Source organism: Anser anser (assembly GCF_964211835.1).
Source record: "Anser anser genome assembly, chromosome: 1".
Classification (NCBI taxonomy): Eukaryota; Metazoa; Chordata; class Aves; order Anseriformes; family Anatidae; genus Anser; species Anser anser.
The window spans coordinates 145809726-145832618 of NC_139720.1; the positions used below are offsets into that span (position 1 = coordinate 145809726).

Genomic DNA, 22893 nt, shown 5'->3' on the forward strand with positions numbered 1-22893 from the left:
TCGAGCAAGAGGCGTATCTCTAAGTATTTTGAGAGTCAAGTGGTAGGCAGCCTTTATCAAAAATAAAAATGCTCAGGTTCCATAAATGGTAGACTGGTTTCTCTTTATTCTAAAGCAAATTCTTAACAGAGAAACTGAATATTTTACATCAACTCTAGTTGTATACAACTAAATTCCTCTTAACTTACTCAGTAGCAATTGGTTAAATTGCAGTTCTGAAGCGTTTCACTGAACAGGAAATAAGAGATGATGAGCAGCCTCCCACAAAGATCTAGGCTTGCTTGATTTTATACAAAAGATCTTCCATCTCCCTTCCCAATTGTGTTTAGTGGTACTCTTAATAAAATTAATAAGAAATAGATTTTCTGAAAGCATGAAACCCATGCCACACATCTAGACTGAAAAAGAGTCAAGAGTGCACCAAAGCACACACATGCAAAATAGGAAGTGAAGGCTTACTTGCTGGTGAGTGAAACTTAAACATTAGCAGAAGTTGTGTGTGCTTGCTAGGCTTGTGAGTCTGAAGGGCTTAACAGACTTCTCTGTACTTGGACGATGCCTGAGAACTTACATTTGTTTCCTATACTTAAGATGAAGACTATGAAACAGCTGTTAAGAACCTTAATGGAAGACTCTATCAAGAAAAGAAAAGGAAATTGCAGGGTTCTGCAAAAGATATGCCTGAAAACACAACAGGTAACTTTTTTTATACTGAGATTTAAGCTCTAAATCTAGAGGACACCCGGGCTCTGAGGTTAATTTGATTTTTCCTGAGATAGTTTTAGGAACACTTGCACTGGAATCAGAAAAGCTGCAGCTTAAAATGCATCTTTAACCTCAGTATGTTGAATTGTTATCAGTAAGTGGTACCTGAATGAAAAGAACATTTTAGAGGGCCTTTAAACAAGAACATCAAACTGTCTTCTTACCTGGAAACTCCTGCCTTTCTTCTGAATACGAAGAGCTGAGCTTTGCAAGATGCCTTTGAAAGACCAAAAGAAAAAAAAAACAACTTGTCTACAGCTCTGAATGTTTAATTCTGCTGATAGTAGACTTAGATTATAAGCATGTGAGTTAATGCTGTTCAATAAGGAAAAAAGTACTTGGTCTCTGTAGTAATAATACAAGTGCAGAAGATAATTTGCTTGTTTTCATGCTAATGGTTATTTTGGAAGTGCCTCTAACTTTAGTGTTGCATAAGTGGGTATCTGGATAGATACTGTAACAAAGGAGGTCTGTTTTTTGAGGATGTGTGGTTCTATGTGCTAGAAAGAGGTGGTAGATATTGGGCTATCAGAAATATAAGTAAATGTTGAAGGAAGCTAGCAGTAGTGGCAGTTGCAAGACTGAACTTCACATTGTTGCTTGGAAACTCTCTGATAGCAATAGAAAACCAGGTATTGCAAAATGACAATTCTTTAGCCACCCTGAGCGGAATTACCCTTCCGCTCTTTCAATAATGATGCTATTTGAAAAGTTCCTGAAGTCGTACTTTACGTTGTCCCGTGTATCACGGTGTTATTTGATAACATAGTTGCCCAAAATTACCTCAGTAGTCAGCTGCCTTACCAGCTCTTTTCTATTAATTTTTATTCTTTGCAGGAGACATCACAGGCAAAACTGACTTGAAAACTGAAGGAGAATGTGTTACTGCTGAAAACGCTAAAGTATGAACTAAATCTCTATACAACTTTTTGTCATTGAATTTGTAGAAGTATTTTCACACTCGTAAGACCTGATACTTTTCGCTTTGTGGGGAATAAAACATGTATTGGGGAAAAGTTATTTGAATCCTCTGACTGTGCCTCAAGTCTTTGACACTGGAACTGAGGTTCAGATCTGAAGTTTCTCAGGGAGAGAAAGGAGGTGCAGCTGTTTTCCTAATATAAACAGCTTTGGCTAGTAATGTCCCTCTGAACATGTATGCAAGAATTAATTGATTTCAGAGAGATTTCAAAGAGAAATTGCATCTTTGTGGAAGCATACTGCTTCAGAGGTACTTGGGTCTCTTGTAAAGTTAGTGTCCAATGTGTGGTAAGCGTCAGGAAAGAAATTAAACTGTCAGAAAGCTTCCAATAACAATTTTTTTCCCTAGCTGTTTACAACTTTTTTTTAATGCGAATTGAGGTGGCCATCTTTAATTTCATCTAGTGTGGGCCCCTGGTTTCTAGTTGTTTCCAGATTGAACCCACCTTAATTTCAGTAGAATTTGTTGCCACCTATGTTGTCTCTAGGAGGCATAGTTGCATAGATGCACAGCTTGTTTTTGTCCAGAGTTTCCTGAAAATATCCGTTGAACGGAGTAATGAGCAGTTCTGAAGCATTAGAAGGGCTGTAGCGGAGTGGGAGTCAGGGAACTTAATATGGTGCCTATTTCGTGGCGTCTTCAGTACTGCTGTTGTAGTTAAAGAAACTGATAGCACTGTGGGGGGGGGGGAAGTTCTTCATTATGACTGTCCTTACTGTCCTGACTTAAAGTGGTTTGAATATTAGGCTCCTTCTTGCTTATTTTTTTTATTGCTTTACTCCTTATTAATCTCAGGAGAATGATGTCACCAGTTCTACTGATATAGTGCCTACAACTAAAGGAGAACCAACTGAATCAGCTGATGAGGCTATAGCGCACGTGCGGTCAGCTGAAGAGCCAGATTCCAGCACAGGTAATGTTAATGTATTGCAGGCTTTATCAGTAGGTGATGACAAACCTGTAAACCTGACAACTAAAAAAGAAAGTAATTCAGATTCTTCAGAGTCAACACAAGGTAAAGTCAGGGGTACGTATATTGTTGTCTTTTTAGGAGCTTAAGTATGCTTTTCCTGTAGAACAGTTTATCTAATCTAGCTGTTGCATTGAACAGATGTAGTACCGATATTGAATTTGAAGCGTGAGTACCAATCTAGTGAAAACATGAAGGGGAATGAAAGTATTTCAGTGTTTCAAATTCTTATATGGTCAAATGAGACTGCTCCAGAGCAATGCTGTTGGTTTATTGTTAAATGCCATGTGAGTACTTATTAAAGCTCTGTGGATCTGCACAGAAGTGGCATGCTGAACTGAACTAGGTCTTGAGATCTCTTCTTTTTAAATATAATTGCACATCACTTCTCAGAATGACAGTAAACTTTAAATTTATGGGAAGGGAAGAATATTGTAGAGACTTCTCCAGTTTATTCTTGTTGACTACATGACATTGGAAATGTTTTCCCTAAAGGATTAGAAAAGCATTTGACTTTCCCATCTTGTTTGATAGAAGACAAAACCATCTCATTTGGATTCAGCAATACCTCAGAATTGTCATTTGCAGATCTGGCTTCCAGAAACTCTGGAGACTTTGCTTTTGGGTCAAAAGGTGAGTTAAGCATCTGAGACAGATACTGAACAGGACTTCTGCTTCATACAAAATACCTTTGTGCACCAAGCTTCCGCATATTGTCAAGTTACGTAAATTTGTGTAACTTTACTTCTCAGCAAAATGTTTAAAATGCAAGTCTCTTAACTGTAGATAAAGATTTCAAGTGGGCAAATACTGGAGCAACCGTATTTGGAGCACAGACAACCAGCAAAGCAGATGAAGATGATAGCGGTGATGAAGTCGTACATAATGATGATATCCACTTTGAGCCCATTGTTTCCTTACCAGAGGTAAAGAAACTTCCAGAATATAAAAGAACATTAAGATAAGCATATCTGCTAACAAAGAAAATTTTTATAAATGCTTTCCTTGACTTCTTATGCTTTCTGTCTGTTGTGCTTCGGTCCTTTTTTCTTGTGCTGCCTGTGTAGAATCTCCTGCTGTTTGAAATTCTGGTGGTACAACTTCTCGCTGGGGGAAAGTATCTGGTGCATCAGTTAATGATACAAAATTTCAGGTTGTTATATCTTGACTCAGTGTAGATCATGAAAATTTGTACAAGTAACTTCTAAAAGGTAAATTTGATTTATTATAGCATATTTGAAAAACAAGGTGTGTTGGGGGGGCTTGAACAATTGTCACTGCTAATGCAACTCAGTTAGGATTTTTTATTGATGACTTGTAGATTCAGTTCTCTGAAAGCCACCCAATTTGAAATTTTTGCTCTAAGCTAGGTGAGAGGCTTCTAGAATCACTGAGCATTAAAGGTCTAGCACAATTAACTGCACAAGGCTAAGGAAACTATTTTTAATTCAAAAAGAAATAGTTTTTCAAGAAGTAAAGCCTTAAACTTCAGTAAAGCTTAACTTAAGGTAGCCTTCTGTAACTTCTTGAGGCTTAATGCAGTTGCTTGTGTCTGGATTTGGTATTTAGCCTTAGTGTGTATAACAAGATGTAAAAAGTTCGAGATGGTTATAGCTTGTCTTTCTATAAAGAATAAAATTTAATTCCAGATCGGTGTAATTATTAAAGAAGACTGCCACAGCACAAATAAACAATATTTAGTATCCTATAATTTGAACAGCTAATCTGACGTAGTTTGTAACGTGCCTTCCTTCCTTCTTAAAAAAAATTGTGTGCCTTTCCTCATCTGTTTGTTATATTAGGACTCTTGTTGTTTTCTTTCTTGCCTTACTTGATGTTTCATTTCTCCTTCAATGTCACTTCTCCCTTCAGAAAAGCTTCTCTGTCACTTATTTCTCCAGTTCTCTCAAGTCTTCCATATCTTTGGAAGATGTCTTAACTAAAGAATGTTAGAGACAGGTAATATGCATACATAAAGTGACAAGGAGATACAGCTGTCAGCCCTCAATTTACTATTCACAGTTGATATTTATTCTGTTCAGATGCAAATGTTAAGTTCTTTAACAATCTTGAAAAGGTAACACCTGGAATGCTAATAGCACTATATTCTCACTTCTCAGTGTGCACATCAGTCGGCACATATGAAATTTTCCGGGGGAACATGCCAGAACAATTGGTAGCTTTCTTAAAAAAGAAAAATGCACACAAAAGGTAAAACCTCGTGCAGCACAGGGAAGTAGTGTTGCAGTGCTAGAATTCATTTCAAACACTGGGGCTCATTGGGCTCCTAAATTCTGAAAAGCTCAGGCGTTTTATTTCAGTGTATGATGAAGGTCTGTAGAGCTGTTGGCACAAAACCATTCAAGAAAGGAAAACATGGAATAATTTCCCATTGTAATATGTCAGAATCATAATAAGTGTGTAAGATGTAATCCTGCTGGTGGCAGCAGTTCTGGGAAATCATAGGTACTCTACTGTGCTGTGTTCTAGGTGGAAGTAAAATCAGGAGAAGAAGATGAAGAAATTCTTTTCAAAGAGAGAGCCAAACTTTATAGATGGGATAGAGATGCTACTCAGTGGAAGGAGCGTGGTGTTGGAGAGATAAAGATCCTCTTCCATACACAGAAGAAATGTTACAGAGTCCTAATGAGAAGGGAACAAGTTCTTAAAGTGTGTGCAAACCATGTTATCACCAAAGAAATGAATTTAGTACCTTCAGATACATCAAACAATGCTTTAATTTGGACAGCCACGGATTATGCAGGTGGGTTGTTTTGGTGTTTTTTTCACTTTTTTAAAAGATCTTTGTGTGGCTTTTTTCTGAGGAGACTATACCAAACAAAAGCTACTTGTATCTGACTATTTGGAATTAGAGCTAAAGAAACCTGTTCTTGGATTTATTTTCAGATGGAGAAATAAAAGTAGAACAACTTGCAGTGAGGTTTAAAAGTCAAGAAATGGCTGCTACTTTCAAGAAGATATTTGAAGACTGCCAGCAAAGCTTGTCAAAACTGAAGAAGGGACTGCCAGCAGGACTGTCAAAGGACACCAACCCCATTGTTTATTTTGAAGTTTCTGCTGATGACAAACCTTTAGGACGTGTAACCATGGAGCTGTTTTCAAATATTGTCCCTCAAACAGCTGAAAATTTCAGGGCCCTGTGCACAGGAGAGAGAGGATTTGGATTTAAGAACACCAAATTTCACAGAATAGTTTCTGACTTTGTGTGTCAGGTAGGCATAACGTGAAGACTTCTTGAGGGAACGAAACCCATCTGGTCTAACAGTGCCACTACAAAAATCACAGGATAGCACATGCTCGGTGGCAGCACAAATCTAGAGTCCAAGATACTCTTCTCCTTTCCCTGCAAGGAGATGAGCAATGGTGTAAGCAGCATGTACTGCCCTAAGCTGAATGCTCTTTAACTGTGTTTGCCAGCTGCCTGATGCTTTAGTGTTGATTAGTGCTGCCATTTTAGTGTAGAAGAAATAATGGAGATAGAGATTTCTTCTTCCCACAGACAAGGGGCCTGTTGCTGAACAGAAGCAGCAAGGAAAGTAAGGCTTCCCAAAACGAACATTCAGAGCCGTCTCTTTCCAAAGAGAGGAGCTTCCATATGCTCACCTGCTAAGAACACTTACTTTCCACCTTTTGAAGAACACTTTATATTTCAGATGACCTGCACTGCAAAATCAATATTCCATATATTTTAGATACTCCAATTTCAGTCTAAAAAGGTCTTCTATTTCTCGTATCATGCAGTGGCTTTGTCCTAAAAACTCTTAATGAAAACTGAGTATATCCTCCTGCATTGCTCGTGAATCCCGATGTGAGCAGCATTGCTGTTAAATCTTTGTGTGCATTTAGTAGCACTAGCAAGTTCTCCATAATTTCTGAAGGTTTAGGAGATTGATATCTGCTCACGTATACCTTCCCTTCACTCCAAAAATTCTTCCAAATATTCAATATGAGGTATAATGGCTTAAAACAGGTAAAATAATCCAAATTCCTTACATGCTACAATAGTGCTTTTGCATAACGCTACATCCCTCAAGACAGGGCACAATCTTTTCCACATTCAGAAATGGATAGTAATATACGAATGGCTTGTCATCAGAGTAAAAAACTCTCCAGTCTTGATTGGGTATTAACTGAATCTGAAGTATGACCTTTATTGTTCTTTTCTTTAAACTTTCTGCACAGAAACAGGAAAGTACTGATCAGTGGTAACATGACCTTTTTTGGGTGGTCAGTTTCGTGCCTGCAGGGACTGAGAATAGAGAGAATTGTGGTTGCCAGTTGTAAGGGCCGAGTGAAGCAGGAAGCAGACAGTGGAAATGACCAGCTTAGAGTAGTTGCCATGTGGAACAGGAAGATAAAATGCTGTGTTCAGAATAAATGAGAAACATCCCAGTAATGCTTTTTTACCATGAGCAAAGCTGCTGAAGCTGGAAAGCCTTATATACAAGTAAATATGGTACTTGTGATAACTAAGAATGAGGTTTTACCTGTGTTTTTTGAATGGAAACTCTTCTATTTTGGAAGAGAATGTAACTGTGCTATTGGTTGGTGTTTTGGGATTTGAATAAATGCTGTGCCTTTTTTTTTTAAGAGAGGTGATATAACTAACCATGATGGAACAGGTGGACGGTCAATTTATGGAGATACATTTGAAGATGAGAACTTTGAGGTGAAGCACACTGGTCCTGGATTGCTGTCAATGGCAAATAGGGGTCGGGATACAAATAACTCTCAGTTCTTCATAACTCTCAAAAAAGCAGAACACTTGGACTTTAAACATGTGGTGTTTGGTTTTGTGAAAGATGGAATGGATGTTGTGAAAAAGATCGAATCCTTTGGTTCTCCCAAAGGGTTAGTAAGTGGAAGAGTTGTCATTACAGACTGTGGGCAAATATAGAATTCTGGCTTTTGAGTATACAGATGTTCTAGCAGTATAAATTAGTATTTAGATGTTATTGATTAATTATTTCAGCTTCTCTAAAAAGGACGCTTCTCTAAAAAGGACACTTCTGATGTATAAATGTAAAATTACAGCTTATGGTTGTTTTTTGTGTTCTAATTGATTTTTTTGCATGTTAAATAAGTTCAGACACTGGCATATTTTGGGTGTATTTGTGTTATCATGACATATTTGTATTGAATGTCAAATTTTAAAAATTAAATCTTAGTCTTGTTAAAATAACTATTGTCTTCACTTTGGCTTGTTGAAAAGCAATTTGCATAATGTGTTGCATACTTATTTTGAACATGCTAATTGCATGCTAATTGATGTTGATAATCTATCTGTGCTAATTGATGGTCAGTAAAGTGAAGGCCTTCGAAACTTTGTGAGCAGTGAGCTCATGAAGCTCACTGCAGCATGTTCATGAAGCATGCTCGTTTTGATGAGCAGTGAGCAAGCTGAGGCAGCTGGTCAGGTGCTGGTCAGGTGGATGCTATTTGTGCTGTCTGCAGGCTCTTTGGCACTTGAGTATTTTGAAAGGTAAAGAGCAGTTCTTATGCGCAGTCTTGGACACAGGATTTAGTTCATACTTGCTTGGGAAATTACCTTCCAGACCCACACATTTTTTTTGTATCTGGTATGTTAAAGTGGCTGGTAACATTTAGTGACAACTGTCTACTTGAGTGTTATCTGGAAAGCTGTGGTATAGAGGGGTGAATGTGCATGGGTAAGTTATTTTAACTTCCACCTTACATCTCAGCGCCAGGACTGTCAGTATTTTTTCAAAATAACCATTTGTATATAAGTTAGAGATGATAATAGACACTACATATTTCTGTCATGCTTTTTTTCTGAGGAAAGCGAGAGTAACCCTTCCCTCAGCCTCTCGAGGGAATGCTGCTTACATAAGCATTACACTGTAAGCCCCTAGCGCACAAACTTGACCCGTGTTTCCATTATATTGAGCTGTAACCCAACAGTAAGCCGCTCCTGTGCTCTCCCGTGTTTCAGTTCCACAAAACGGGAGGAGGAGTCGGCGTTGTTCCCCTTAACCACGCTCCGCCCGCCGCGGCCCCTCAGCCCAGCGGCCCCGGCCCCAACGGGCGCCGCCAGCGCCGCCTCCTGCGCCTGCGCGCAGGGCCGCAGTGAGGGCGGGCGCAGCCGTGGCGAGGCCCGGGGATCCGGGGCGGGCGTTGAGAGGGCCGGGGGAAAAGGCAGCGGGAAGCCGGTCCTCTGCCTGCCCCGAGGGGCTGCGGCCGCCGTGGAGCCGCGTGGTGGAACGGGCGGGTGGGATCCAGAACCCTGGGGTCTCATCCTGGTCTGAACTTGTTCTTTCCCCAGCAATCTGCCGTCCCAGGTTGTAAGCATCCCCAAAATGCAGCCTGAGCGGCTTGGTGCTTCGTTTTTGCTTAAAACTCATAAAACTCATCTGCCGGTTGGGTGTAGTAACACTTGGATCGTCTTAGAAGTTTTAAGTCATGTATGAAGCATATGCATAACTCATTTCTTTCCTATCTCCTGCTGCTACAGCAATTGCTGCCGTTAAAACGTGCTGGCAGTGTTAGTGAGTTTTCCTGAAGCCTAGTGGTCAGGCTTTTTCAAGGAGCAGGAAACTTTCATATCTAGCCAAGCAAAGAATCAAGCCCGTAGTTCATAAGAGACTGCCACAGGGACCAGACCAATTTACGATGGCTATCATTTCCCTTGCAATGTTACATGTTAATGTAAAGCACCAGAGAAGGCAAGGTCCATTGCACCAGTATGAATAAATGAAGTGGATTATGATTCTTCAGTTTCCGTTAGTACTGACACAAGCATTTATGGCTCTGCATGGTGGATTAGGAAATTGATCTGTCCATAGTCTAGCAACAAAGACCCCTCCCATGTTTGTGTTTCAAAAGCCTTTGACACTCTATAGGAAGACACTTTAATTTTGTCTTTTATCTGAGACAAGTGTTAGGGTTGTTCTCTTGCACTGGTGTTCCATGGGTCAAATGCTTGCAGTGTGCTCAGAGGATAGACAGACAGTAAGCATCCAAACTCGTGCTGCGAGGGAAGTTGTATCTTGTAAAAACACCCACAAGCAATCAGAGATTGAGAGAGACAGCAAGCTGGATTTGGGCTAGACACATAGTTGGGTTGGGGGTTCAGATGGGTCCTGGGAATCATTAAATGAATTCAGATTTTTTTTTTCTGAAAAGTCGAACCTCCTCAGTATCTTGCCATTTTAATGATTGCTGTCTAGGATCGGGAGCCCTCCCAAACGTGAGGTGAAGATTTCTGTTCTTTAACAGCTAAAATCTGGATGTATCTGGCCTTACTTCCTCCAGAACAACTTGTCCTGTTTCCTTTTAATAGAACTCAGGTAGCATTTGGTGGTGCTGTTGATGCTGTGTTCTTCCTGAGAAACATTCTCCTTTAAGTTACAGAATTGTCTTTCTGGAACAACAAGTAGTTTTCAAAACTGATCTTTAGAAAGCTATTGCTGAGACTTTAAAGTGTAAGGCTTGCATGAGAGAAAATGCTAGATTGGTTTCTCCAAAGCTTTTTGTTACTTTGTTATAAAGCAGTATTTAAGAAAATATTGTAGTTAATTGCTTTTAAAGGATAGCAGAGAGAGGCAGTGAAATACAACTAAGATGATGAAAACTGCTTCAAGTCTGATCTCTTCTAATGTATGCTTAACTGATTTTGCATATAATCTAACAGTATCACAGATTTCTAGGTTGGAAGAGACCTCAAGATCATCGAGTCCAACCTCCGAACCCTTCTGTCATTCTTTTTTTTTTCAGTATGTGACTACAAGTTAAAAGGAAAAAGTAGAGCTAGAAACATTGATATGAAAAGCCTAGATGTGAGGATAGATGGAGCTGTTTACATGATTATCTAATTCTGTTTTTATGCCCTTATTTTGTGTCACCCTCATCACTGTATCTGATGGTATCTCAAATGTTTTTACATGTAACACTATCAGTATTGCCTTATCAGTCTGTGAGGAATACATTTGCTTCTTTAGAAGTTGGACTCGATGATCCTTCTTGGTCCCTACCAACTCGGATATTCTATGATGTTTATATGAATGGTTGTCATTGACATGTATATGCTGCAGAAAAAAAAAAAAAACACTTCCATTTTCAGTGGTACAATTTATAATAAGAGTTCTGTAACAAGGCATTTTAGCTGCTAAATAAGCAAGTCGTGACATACATTGTCACTGAAAATCCTGGTTATGCTAAATGTCTTTGTGCTTTCTTGTACGATAACCTTTCAGGACCAACGCAAAAGAAATATCAAGGTGAAGGCTCCAAAATATACGATGGTAATACCAAACAATGGTGCTTGGATGTCTTTTTCGAGATAAATGCGCACTAAAACTGTATTATTCCTAAGTTTATTTTAAGTACTTTTATTTTTTCATTTTAAATAAGTAGACACTCTTGAACGGGGATTTCTGATATTTGGGAGCCAGCTTGGGAATATTAACTACTGCATGAGGAACACAAAGAATGCTTGAAGAAATGTCTCCCGGCCTTTCTGTGTTTAAGTCTTGCTTGAAGTAGTTGGTAGCAGTCCTTCTCATATTGCATACATTTGACTTTAATTTAAAGATATGTATCTAAAATTTAGAATGTCTTTGGGTTTCTTGGGAAATGCGTGTTGCTACTGCATATGGACAGCAGGGAAAAACAGTGTATTATTAGACTTCACTTACAGATAAATTAGTATATGAAGGCAAGCTGTGAAACTTCAGAAAGACAAATTTGGTCTGAAAACTAAATAATACTTCCATCGGTTTAAGCTATTACAATAATTTATTCATTTGTCAGATCATTTCAGCATTTTTTGATTCCTGTAATATACGTGACTACGTGACAAGCATTTCTAATAAGTCCTTGATGATTTCTCAATGTCAGCTTCTCAAATGCAAAATATAATTATTGTTATTTTATATATTCTGCAGATGACATAGGCAGCTTACTGGAAAAGACAGCTATGTCTTTATCCAAATGTTTTGATTATTCAAAGTCAGAATTCACTGGAAGTGGAAGAGGTCTAGGAATAGAAGACAAGACCATTAATTGTTCTGGAACTGATGCATTTCAAAATACAGGTATGTGTGTGGAAACAGGTAATAAATACTGAGTTTAAAATATTGTGCAAAGTACAACACGCAATTTTATTAGTTTCTATTAAATGCATTTCTGTTCAGTTTAGAAATATAATAATCAGTTAAAATATACTTTTAACATAGAGGTTTAACCTTTCCTTTAATATGTTTTGTTCCTTTAGAATGTTTAGGAGGTCCAGACATACTTAATGCAATTATAACATACGTTTTAAAAAGAAATATTAAACGCTTATGCAATTGATTGCCAGATGATTCTATAATATAAATGAAAAAACTGGTTTGTTTTTTTTTAAGTAGCTAGCTGCATTAACAGGTATTATAAGTCTGTAAATCAGATGTCATTTGTCAGTTTAAGTATTGAAAACTGGCCGCGGGTGGAGAGAAGGGGTGAGCTGTTGTTCAGCTAACTCAGGGAAGTCTAAACATCGTGAAGATGACCAGCTACCATTAATTCACTGCAAATGTTTGAAAGTGCTGCCACGACTGGAGCAGACTGTGAATCAGTGTAGCTGTGTCTCTTATGGAAAGTTTTAGCCTTAGAAGAATACTTGCTAAATTCCCTTGAAAGTGGGTATGGAAGTGGAGACAGACAGCCAACTAACCCTAATAATAAGAGTAATAATACAAGTGCAGAAGACAGAATTTGCTTGCTTTCATGCTAATGGTTATTTTGGAAGTGCCTCTAACTTTAGTGTTGCATAAGTGGGTATCTGGATAGATACTGTAACAAAGGAGGTCTGTTTTTTGAGGATGTGTGGTTCTATGTGCTAGAAAGAGGTGGTAGATATTGGGCTATCAGAAATATAAGTAAATGTTGAAGGAAGCTAGCAGTAGTGGCAGTTGCAAGATTGAACTTCACATCGTTGCTTGGAAACTCTCTGATAGCAATAGAAAACCAGGTATTGCAAAATGACAATTCTTTAGCCACCCTGAGCGGAATTACCCTTCCGCTCTTTCAATAATGATGCTATTTGAAAAGTTCCTGAAGTCGTACTTTACGTTGTCCCGTGTATCACGGTGTTATTTGATAACATAGTTGCCCAAAATTACCTCAGTAGTCAGCTGCCTTACCAGCTCTTTTCTATTAATTTTTATTCTTTGCAGGAGACATCACAGGCAAAACTGACTTGAAAACTGAAGGAGAATGTGTTACTGCTCAGGAAGAGAAAACAGCTCCTGAGGAGAAGGCTAAAGGAGAAACTCTGATGGTTCCTTCTCCATCTGTGTCTGGTGCTAGTGGTAATACTAAGGGTGATAATCCAGAAGACTCTCAGACAGAAATTAAAATTGAAAACACTGAAGTATGAACTAAATTTCTATACAACTTTTTGTCATTGAATTTGTAGAAGTATTTTCACACTCGTAAGACCTGATACTTTTCGCTTTGTGGGGAATAAAACATGTATTGGGGAAAAGTTATTTGAATCCTCTGACTGTGCCTCAAGTCTTTGACACTGGAACTGAGGTTCAGATCTGAAGTTTCTCAGGGAGAGAAAGGAGGTGCAGCTGTTTTCCTAATATAAACAGCTTTGGCTAGTAATGTCCCTCTGAACATGTATGCAAGAATTAATTGATTTCAGAGAGATTTCAAAGAGAAATTGCATCTTTGTGGAAGCATACTGCTTCAGAGGTACTTGGGTCTCTTGTAAAGTTAGTGTCCAATGTGTGGTAAGCGTCAGGAAAGAAATTAAGAAAACTGTCAGAAAGCTTCCAATAACAATTTTTTTCCCTAGCTGTTTACAACTTTTTTTAATGCGAATTGAGGTGGCCATCTTTAATTTCATCTAGTGTGGGCCCCTGGTTTCTAGTTGTTTCCAGATTGAACCCACCTTAATTTCAGTAGAATTTGTTGCCACCTATGTTGTCTCTAGGAGGCATAGTTGCATAGATGCACAGCTTGTTTTTGTCCAGAGTTTCCTGAAAATATCCGTTGAACGGAGTAATGAGCAGTTCTGAAGCATTAGAAGGGCTGTAGCGGAGTGGGAGTCAGGGAACTTAATATGGTGCCTATTTCGTGGCATCTTCAGTACTGCTGTTGTAGTTAAAGAAACTGATAGCACTGTGGGGGGGGGGGGAGAGTTCTTCATTATGACTGTCCTTACTGTCCTGACTTAAAGTGGTTTGAATATTAGGCTCCTTCTTGCTTATTTTTTTTATTGCTTTACTCCTTATTAATCTCAGGAGAATGATGTCACCAGTTCTACTGATATAGTGCCTACAACTAAAGGAGAACCAACTGAATCAGCTGATGAGGCTATAGCGCACGTGCAGTCAGCTGAAGAGCCAGATTCCAGCACAGGCAATGTTCATGTATTGCAGGCTTGAGATGTCTTTTTTTTCAATATAATTACTGTCATTCTGAGAAGTGATGTGCAAACTTTAAATATACGGGAAGGGAAGAATATTGTAGAGACTTCTGCAGTTTATTCTTGTTGACTACATGACATTAGAAATGTTTTCCCTAAAGGACTAGAAAAACATTTGACTTTCCCATCCTGTTTGATAGAAAACCAAATCTTCTCACTTTGTTTAGGCACTGCTTCAGACTTGTTTGCGTATCAGGCGTCCAAATACTCCGGAAACTTGGCTTTCAACTTAGTCGGTAAGTTAAGCCTCTGAGACAGATATTGAACAGGACTTCTGCTTCATACAAAATACCTTTGTGCACCCAACTTCTGCATATAGTTTAGATATGTAAATTTTGCGTATTATGTTAATTAGTGTAATTTTTCTTGGGCCATAAACCATAGGACTGTCTCTTGTGGTGGTGTACCACCCCTTAGCCCTGATTACATCATTTCTTATCTGTTAACCTTTTTCCTTTTTCTTGATGCTGCTTCTGGTTGTCTGCCCTTTTCTCTTCCTCAGTTGCCTGCCATCCACAACCTATCCTTAACTACTTTTTCCCCATTGCCCTGAGTTTTCACAGAATCACAGAAAGGTTGAGATTGAAAGGGACCTCAAGAGGTCATCTTGTCCAAACAAGAGGTCATCTTGTCCAAACAAGAGGTCATCTTGTCCAAACAAGAGGTCACCTTGTCCAGACTGCTCAAGCATCCTAGACACAGTTGCCCAGGATTGTGTCTGGATGTTTCTGATTTTTTTTGTACCCAAATTTCTATTTCTGCTATCATCACCGAAGTAATCTTTGCCTTATGTGGTACCAGTATGCAGTTGGGCTTACAACATTTCATTCCCTAGAAGATCCCAATACTTCCCTTCAGTTATCTGACAATTTTGGTTATTTAACTGTTTGTGAAATCTAGGGGAATGGCTTTAAACTGTAAGAGGGTAGGTTTAGATTAGACATACAGAAGAAATTCTTGACTCAGAGGATGGTGAGGCACTGGCATAGGTTTCTCAGAGAAGCTGTGGGTGCCCCATCCCCGGAAGTGTTTAAGGCCAGGCTGGGTGGGGCTTTGAGCAACCTGGTCTGGTGGGAGGTGTCCCTGCCCATGGCAGGGGGTTTGGAACTGGGTGGTGGTTAAGGTCCCTTCCAACCCAAACCATCTTGTGATTCTTTGTCTAGCAATTTCTCATGCCATGTCCAGTAGTTTTTTAAGTCCCATTCAGTTAGCTTAAATCAATTGACTGGCCTAATTGGCTTAGGTCAGGGTCTAGTCAGCAGTTAATCACTTTCCTGAAGCCATAACAAAAAGGAAACTTTGGCTACATCATGTTTCAGTCTGTGCATAGATTGAGTCAAAAAAAAGTCATGGAACAAAACTTTGAGCATTTCTCCTTAATTCTTTAGGAGATTTTTCATTTCAATATTTCTTGCTCTATACTGGTCACTGTAAATGCTTAAAATACATGTTCACTGTTTTGGATCAGCAGTCTTTATTTATTTAAGACGATATTTTTAATGTAAAGTGTGTTCTTTCTCTCTCTGTAGATAACACCTTACCATCCTCTTTGGCTGAAAGTGCACAAGAAAATGGTGAACAGAATATTACTGGTGGTTTGGTAGGGAAGACTGAGAGTGGAACTGAAGCTCAAGAATTCAATAGGCAAGACCTAATACTACCTCACATCAGTCAAATTTATAACGAATTGTGTGTCACCTATCAGGAGTTCCAGGTAGGAACTGTAATGGCCTCAGACATTTTGTAATGCTCAGTAATGTTACAAAGATTCTGACTTTTGACAGAGAATTCAGAAATTACTAACTATATCACTGTCATCATCCACCTCTTCCCCTAAATTAGTTCACTGATTTGATAATGATGCCCTGACTTGGGTAGGGGTTAGATCAGATCAGATATTTGCTCTGCTTCAGGGAGTTTGAATGCAGTGCTATTACTCCAAGAGTTGTGTTTTGTGATGCAGTGTGGGCATGGAGAGAAACACCTGCAACCACTGCTTCTCCTGACAGCACCTGAAACTATTCTCTTCACTCTGGGCATTCAAGAGTGCTTGCCCTCTTGACCTTCTGTGAAGACCATCCCTTCTGCCTTTCCTTTTCTGCTGCTGATGACTCCCAACAGTTTATCCACCAGCAGGCTTGGGCCACTAACTAAAGAGTTCCCAAGCCTGCATTGGTTTTATTCTGTAACAGCTTCTGTGCTTTTGCTAGATTTCCTGCTGGGACTGTCTTTTGTACCATACGAGATCAAAACAATTGTGTGTATCTTTTTTCTCACCACTTTCCTGGGGGTGCTTCCCACTAACTGAAGAAACAATATAGTAATCTAGTGTTTAGGGCACTGGACTATTTTTTGTCTTACAGATAATAGCATTATCCAAAAGTTTTGGAAGCAAAATCCTACTTTTAGTTGTCTAAGCTATTGCTCGAACAGCCATGCAGAGTTGAATTTTGTATTTTGGAAGGCCAAGCAGTCCTGCCACAAATCAAAGTAGTTTGTGTTAGCGTTTGAGGAAGCTGAATGTAGATGGCCATTAAGATACTTATAATTAGTCAGCTATTGTGTAACACTACAATTAAAAACAAAACCTAAGCATATCTGCAGAGGAAAGAATTCTAGTTCACTATAAATCGATAATTTCATATGTTTTGAAGCCGTTTCAACATTTTTTTTCCTTGGCATAGAGAGAGCGTTCAGCACAGGAGCAATATGCACTGGAACTTCAGAGACGAGAATATTTTCTAGTTCAGCGAGAAACATTGCTTGACAGACGTGAAGCAGCTTTGGCTGCAATAAAACATGCTGAGAAAGAAGTTCAGGCAAGATTTGGAATTATAAATAAGGTACAATAACTTATGTAATGATTCTTATTGCTCCCCATATATTTTAACTTGCTTGTAGTTTTCTTAAGTCATCACATGTTTGCTGGATATAATGCTTATTTCTTTAAAGTGTTTGAAACCCCAAAATGAAAGATGGAGAATAAAAAGTAACAAACTGTTGTTAGGGTGTTTGGTGTGGTTTCCAGTTCAAAATGGTGCATTTAATTGTGGGATGTGTAGGTACATTTTCCTGTTAAAATCTGGAAATTAAGATAATTTGTTTCTAAATCTGCAAAAATTATATGACCTTTATTACAGAAAAAAATTGTGATGAATCTCTAATTGTATGTAACTTAAATGATTATATTTGCATCAGCTCTTTCTGAAGTAGATTTTCTTGGGAAGGCTTTAAGACACATTGAGATTTTATGACATAATAAATTGCAAAGAGTATTTCTGGAAAAAAAAAACACTCGAAGTTCAACCGAACGTGGGGGCTGTGGCAAGAAATGAAATGGTATGATTTTGGTGTAAGAGGAGGTAATTATTGACACCGTTCTTGCAGGGACTTGCTATTGAATGTAGCTCTTGTAAAAAGTTTTGGTTGTTATTCTGAAGGTTGCCAAGAGAAGTGCTTTAATATATGTACTCTGCGTCTAAACCATAAGATCAGAATATAAATTCCTTTGAGGTGTGCATATGAACCTTTCCCACAAGCCATTGAGGGAGTATGTAGATACAGGAAAAAAAGGGAGAAAGGTGTCAGGGGAGCAGGACCTCAACTTTCAATAGGGAAGGAATGTGTTAAGATAGATGGTTCAAATCCGTAAAAGTGATTTTAAAGATGTCTTTAGAAAAAACACAAGTGGCTTTAAAAGTGTCACACAGGTTAGAGAAGTGTTGAAAAGCCAGGAGCAGTTAGTGGTTATCTGTAAAAACTTGTGGAGGTCAAGTGGAGTCAACTAGAAAAATCTGATGCCGTTCTTTTCAAATGGGAAAGAGTTACACAGCCATCAACTTAATGTTGGTTCTCAGCTAAATAAATAAATATATGTCCTGGCAAGCTATGAACAAACCATGCGAAGTGCCATGCCAAAAACACTGCAGTAAATGGCAACGAGCTTGTGTTAATCCTAAATTGTCAAATCAGTGTGATTTCCATTAGGACAAGGTAACAGGCATGGCTAGTAGAGGAGTACTAGTTATATGTATGTCTAGACTTTGCTGTATTGTTTCTGGTACAGTTTTACGTGGCGTTTTCATAATCATATTAGAAAAGTATGACAGCTGAAGTAAGGTTGGTGGTAAGGTGTAGTGAGACAGTGTTTCACAGCTGAAGGAATGTACATAGTAGATTCTGGAATAGTCTCTTTTGGGTCCAGTATTGGGTGTTTTCAGTGAGAAGTGTGATGGTGAGAAAGAGCACGCTTGTTAAACTTGAAGCGAATAGCAAGCGAGGGAGAATTTCAAGCATGCTGAAAAAGAAGGTTAGGATTAAAATTGATCTTGACAAATTGAAGAGGTAGTAGGTCTGAGAAAAGCGCAATGCTTCAGAGGCAAGAGTGTGCAGTATTGCATTTGAACAGAAATATCATCTGTACACATGCAGGGTGATGAACAAATGCAGGGACACGTGAACATGCCAATCTTTGGCTACATAAAAGGCTGCCACAAAGAGAAAGAAAGTAATCTTTTTTTTTTCCATGTCTGTGATAGAAGTAGTGGCAGGGTAAGTATGAGGAAAAACTAGATTAAAACAAAAGCAGTCAACCACTGGGTCAGAGAGGTCAGTAAGACTGGTGCTTCCAGTATTTGCAGGTCTTCAGAACAGACTAGACAAACATTTGGCAGGAATGAAGTGATACAGTTGATTATGATATGGATGGTACCCGATTTAATAATGGAATTGGATGGTTTAGACATCCTGGCACCACCTACAGCAACCCAGTGGCCTGTGCAATTATTGCCAAATCCCTGAAGCACTGTGAAATTATCGTCAAAACCCCGAATATGCAAGCCCTATGGCTCCCATTTTTCTTTCTGTTTCTTCTTACTACGTGGTGTGGATGTTGCTTTCTTCACTACTGGTTGTATGTGCAGATTGGACCATGCAGAATTACAAATTTGATCTTTGGAAGTTTGTCCTATTATTTTAACAGTAAAATGGAACTTAGTTGAGAATTATTTCTAAAATACGCTCTTGTTAATCATGCTTTAACATTTGATATTTCTATAGCAACATGATACCGAAATGAACCGAATGAAAGAAACCTTGAGAGGAGTGGCTGAGGAAAATAGTAGACTGAAGTCATCATTTAACTCTGTGATGGATGAGAATGATTCCCTAAAAAAACAGGCAAGATTAATTATTTCCTGTTATTAGTAGCTTTAGAAGTTACAGTCAACAATTTTAAACATTTGAACAAGTTGTTTGCAAAATTGCTGATTTTGTTTCTGTAAGACAAGAATTGTGTGAATGGTTGTAATTACTTTCTGCTTCATTTTCTAGCACGTGAAATTTAGTCTCTCAGATCTTTTCCAGTATTAAAGAAATTAGAGTTAGTCCCCTGACCCTGTAGCAACAGGTGATTTTAGGAAAGACTAACCATATCCTTTGAAGCAAACTGAGATTGGATAGAGAGAAAGTATTTTATAATGGAAGCCACCCTGTGCTGAATTGCTCTGCTGATTCTATTAAATAAAAAGTAGTATGTGTATTTCTAATTCCATGATTACTCAGTATCTTCAGTTATTTTTGAAAGTGTTAATTAAAGGAATATTTTCTCTGTTCTTAAAGACACGCTGAGACAGTGGTTCACAATAATACAGAGTTAAAGTTTTCTTCTCACTTGACTTAAATCTGACCTAAATGCTGACAGGCAAATTGCTACGTAAACTCTTTTGACCATTGCTCCTTCAGTGAATTGCAGTTCTGATGCTCTTGAGTCTGATGAAAATCATCTGCTTCCTAGTCTCAGTAAAATCTTTGTCCTTCTCTTTTGTGCAAACTGAAGTATTCACAGAGGACTTACATGATGATCGGGATGTTTGTTGTATCCATAGAGTACGTTACTTATATTTAAATGGAGGTTATAGTTTGCCTCGTATTCTTTTCTCACAGAGCATGGTCAGTAACAGTGTCATTCTTGCAAGAAGAAAACTTTCACCCTCTCTATTTCCAAGGCCATTAGACCATTCTTGAAACATGCACTCCATTTTTTGTGTCATTTCTTTATGAGAAGTAATCAAATACGTAGTGCCTATATCCCTAAAGAGGTATTGTGCTTATTCTTCCCCTGTAAGCGGAAAGGTTGGGCCGCAAGTCAACAAAGAGCCACGACTATTTTATTTATCCAGGCAGAGGTTGCCTGGAGAGGTTGAGGAGTCCCCGTCCTTGAAGATCTTCACAAGCTGCCTGGACGTGGTCCTGGGCAGCCTGCTCTGGGTGGCCCTGTTTAAACAAGATGGTTGGACCAGATGGTCTCCAGAGGTCCCTTCCCACCTCGGCCATCCCGTGATTTGTTGAGGAAGTGGACAGTGATTTTGTTTCTATCACTGTCCATGCTGAGAAGAAAAAAATTGAACTTTTAATCATTTAGCAATCACATCAAAGTATTTCAGTGTGATGGTTAAGTCAAAAAGTGAGTTTTGAATCTACAGCTATTTGAATGGTTTTTGATTCTTTCAGTTAAGTGACGCGAACGAACAGAACAAGAAGTTAGATGATCGAGCAAGAAGCATGCAAGCTCAGTTAGATAATTTAAAGGTAAGGTTTCTTCTTACAGGTACCTTCTTCTGTTATAGTTATGCAAGCCTTATAAAGCATTGTGTAATGTAGTTTGGAGAAATTGAGAATCTTGATTCAAATTTTTTCTCGCAAAACCTTTCACTTGTAATTCTGCTGTCCCTGACTGTTTTGAAAGTTTATGGTCAGTTTCAAGCCACCTTGCTCCTGCTCCATCCCAAGCTGAGCAAGCCTTTCCTAGGCTTGGTTAACTCTAAAGGTTCGGCCTTTTCAATGGAAGTAGTTGAGCAGTCCGCTTGGAGCCTATCTGTAGCACTTTTGTTTGTCGATGAGATCGTTTCTATATTTACCACTAAAGTCCTTTTTGCAGCATGATAACAGTCTGAGAGCGAGGCTTAAGAAAATGTAGTGGATGGCTGAATTGTTAGTGCAAAAGACAGCACTTCTGAACAAGGCGCTATTTTCACATAGAAGATTCTCACAGTTTCTGAGAAAAGGAACGTTATTTTCTGAAAACATTTGTTTTATACTCAGCTTCAAAGCCTCAGTGTTGTTTTTTTTTCAGAATCTGCTGGCATATATTTAATTATATTACAAATTTCCAGTGAGGGGGAGAAAAGACACATTCCTTGGTTTCTTTTTCAAGACGCACAGGTTTTTGACTGTTACAAGTAATTGTCATTTCAGTTTTCCTTTGTTGCTGTTTTTTGTCTGTTTTTGCTTATAATTTAATGGTATGTCCTGGTATTAAATTATATTATTAAATTATGTTATAAAATATTATATTAAAAGATAACTATGTTGAGTTTCACAAGGTTTTTTTTTTTTTTCCAATTCAATGAAATGTAACAAGTATTGGATACATTCCTGGACATTGCAGGACAGGTGTTTAAGTACAGGTGAACTAAAGCGTCTTAACTATCATCAGTGAATGGTTAGAATATTTGAAAGATTCAAGAAAGAGAGAATTGGGCATGTTTGTGGTTAAAATGGATGCTAAGAAGAAAAGCTAAGTGTAAACAAAAGCTTTGACATTTGTTTTCATTCACAGTTCTTTCCCACATGTGACTTAACTGAGGAATGTACAATTGAGAAGATCTAGGTATTTTCTGGAAAAAAATAAGATCCATAGGCTGTACGCCGTGGCTCCCATTTTCTTTCTATTTCTTCTTAATACGTGGTGTGGATGTTGCTTTCTTCACTACTGGTTGTATGTGCAGATTGGACCATGCAGAATTACAAATTTGATCTTTGGAAGTTTGTCCTGTTATTTTAACAGGAAAATGGAACTTAGTTGAGAATTATTTCTAAAATACGCTCTTGTTAATCATGCTTTAACATTTGATATTTCTATAGCAACCTGGTACCGAAATGAACCGAATGAAAGAAACCTTGAGAGGAGTGGCTGAGGAAAATAGTAAACTGAAGTCATCATTTAAGTCTGTGATGGATGAGAATGATTCCCTAAAAAAACAGGCAAGATTAATTATTTCCTGTTATTAGTAGCTTTAGAAGTTACAGTCAACAATTTTAAACGTTTGAACAAGTTGTTTGCAAAATTGCTGATTTTGTTTCTGTAAGACAAGAATTGTGTGAATGGTTGTAATTACTTTCTGCTTCATTTTCTAGCACGTGAAATTTAGTCTCTCAGATCTTTTCCAGTATTAAAGAAATTAGAGTTAGTCCTCTGACCCTGTAGCAACAGGTGATTTTAGGAAAGACTAACCATATCCTCTGAAGCAAACTGAGATTGGATAGAGAGAAAGTATTTTATAATGAAAGCCACCCTGTGCTGAATTGCTCTGCTGATTCTATTAAATAAAAAGTAGTATGTGTATTTCTAATTCCATGATTACTCAGTATCTTCAGTTATTTTTGAAAGTGTTAATTAAAGGAATATTTTCTCTGTTCTTAAAGACACGCTGAGACAGTGGTTCACAATAATACAGAGTTAAAGTTTTCTTCTCACTTGACTTAAATCTGACCTAAATGCTGACAGGCAAATTGCTACGTAAACTCTTTTGACCATTGCTCCTTCAGTGAATTGCAGTTCTGATGCTCTTGAGTCTGATGAAAATCATCTGCTTCCTAGTCTCAGTAAAATCTTTGTCCTTCTCTTTTGTGCAAACTGAAGTATTCACAGAGGACTTA

General features: G+C 38.3%; 1 protein-coding gene across 2 annotated transcripts in view; it reads left to right on the forward strand.

The window, feature by feature from the left end:
* Positions 1 to 19395, forward strand: part of LOC310892154 (E3 SUMO-protein ligase RanBP2-like) — a 42080-nt gene extending 22685 nt beyond the window's left edge. Inside the window, exons 22-29 of one of the 2 annotated variants that reach the window (XM_083819529.1) lie at positions 592 to 696; positions 1603 to 1667; positions 2543 to 2660; positions 3252 to 3350; positions 3504 to 3643; positions 5208 to 5481; positions 5625 to 5950; positions 7330 to 7920. In XM_083819529.1, the coding sequence (XP_083675655.1) occupies positions 592 to 696; positions 1603 to 1667; positions 2543 to 2660; positions 3252 to 3350; positions 3504 to 3643; positions 5208 to 5481; positions 5625 to 5950; positions 7330 to 7635 (1433 nt within the window). In that variant the 3' untranslated portion in view covers positions 7636 to 7920. Of the gene's footprint in view, positions 1 to 591; positions 697 to 1602; positions 1668 to 2542; positions 2661 to 3251; positions 3351 to 3503; positions 3644 to 5207; positions 5482 to 5624; positions 5951 to 7329; positions 7921 to 14342; positions 14412 to 15704; positions 15890 to 16859; positions 17019 to 19233 lie in introns of those variants that run through there. The other variant, XM_083819530.1, reaches the window with a different exon arrangement.
* The last annotated feature ends 3498 nt before the right edge of the window (positions 19396 to 22893 follow it).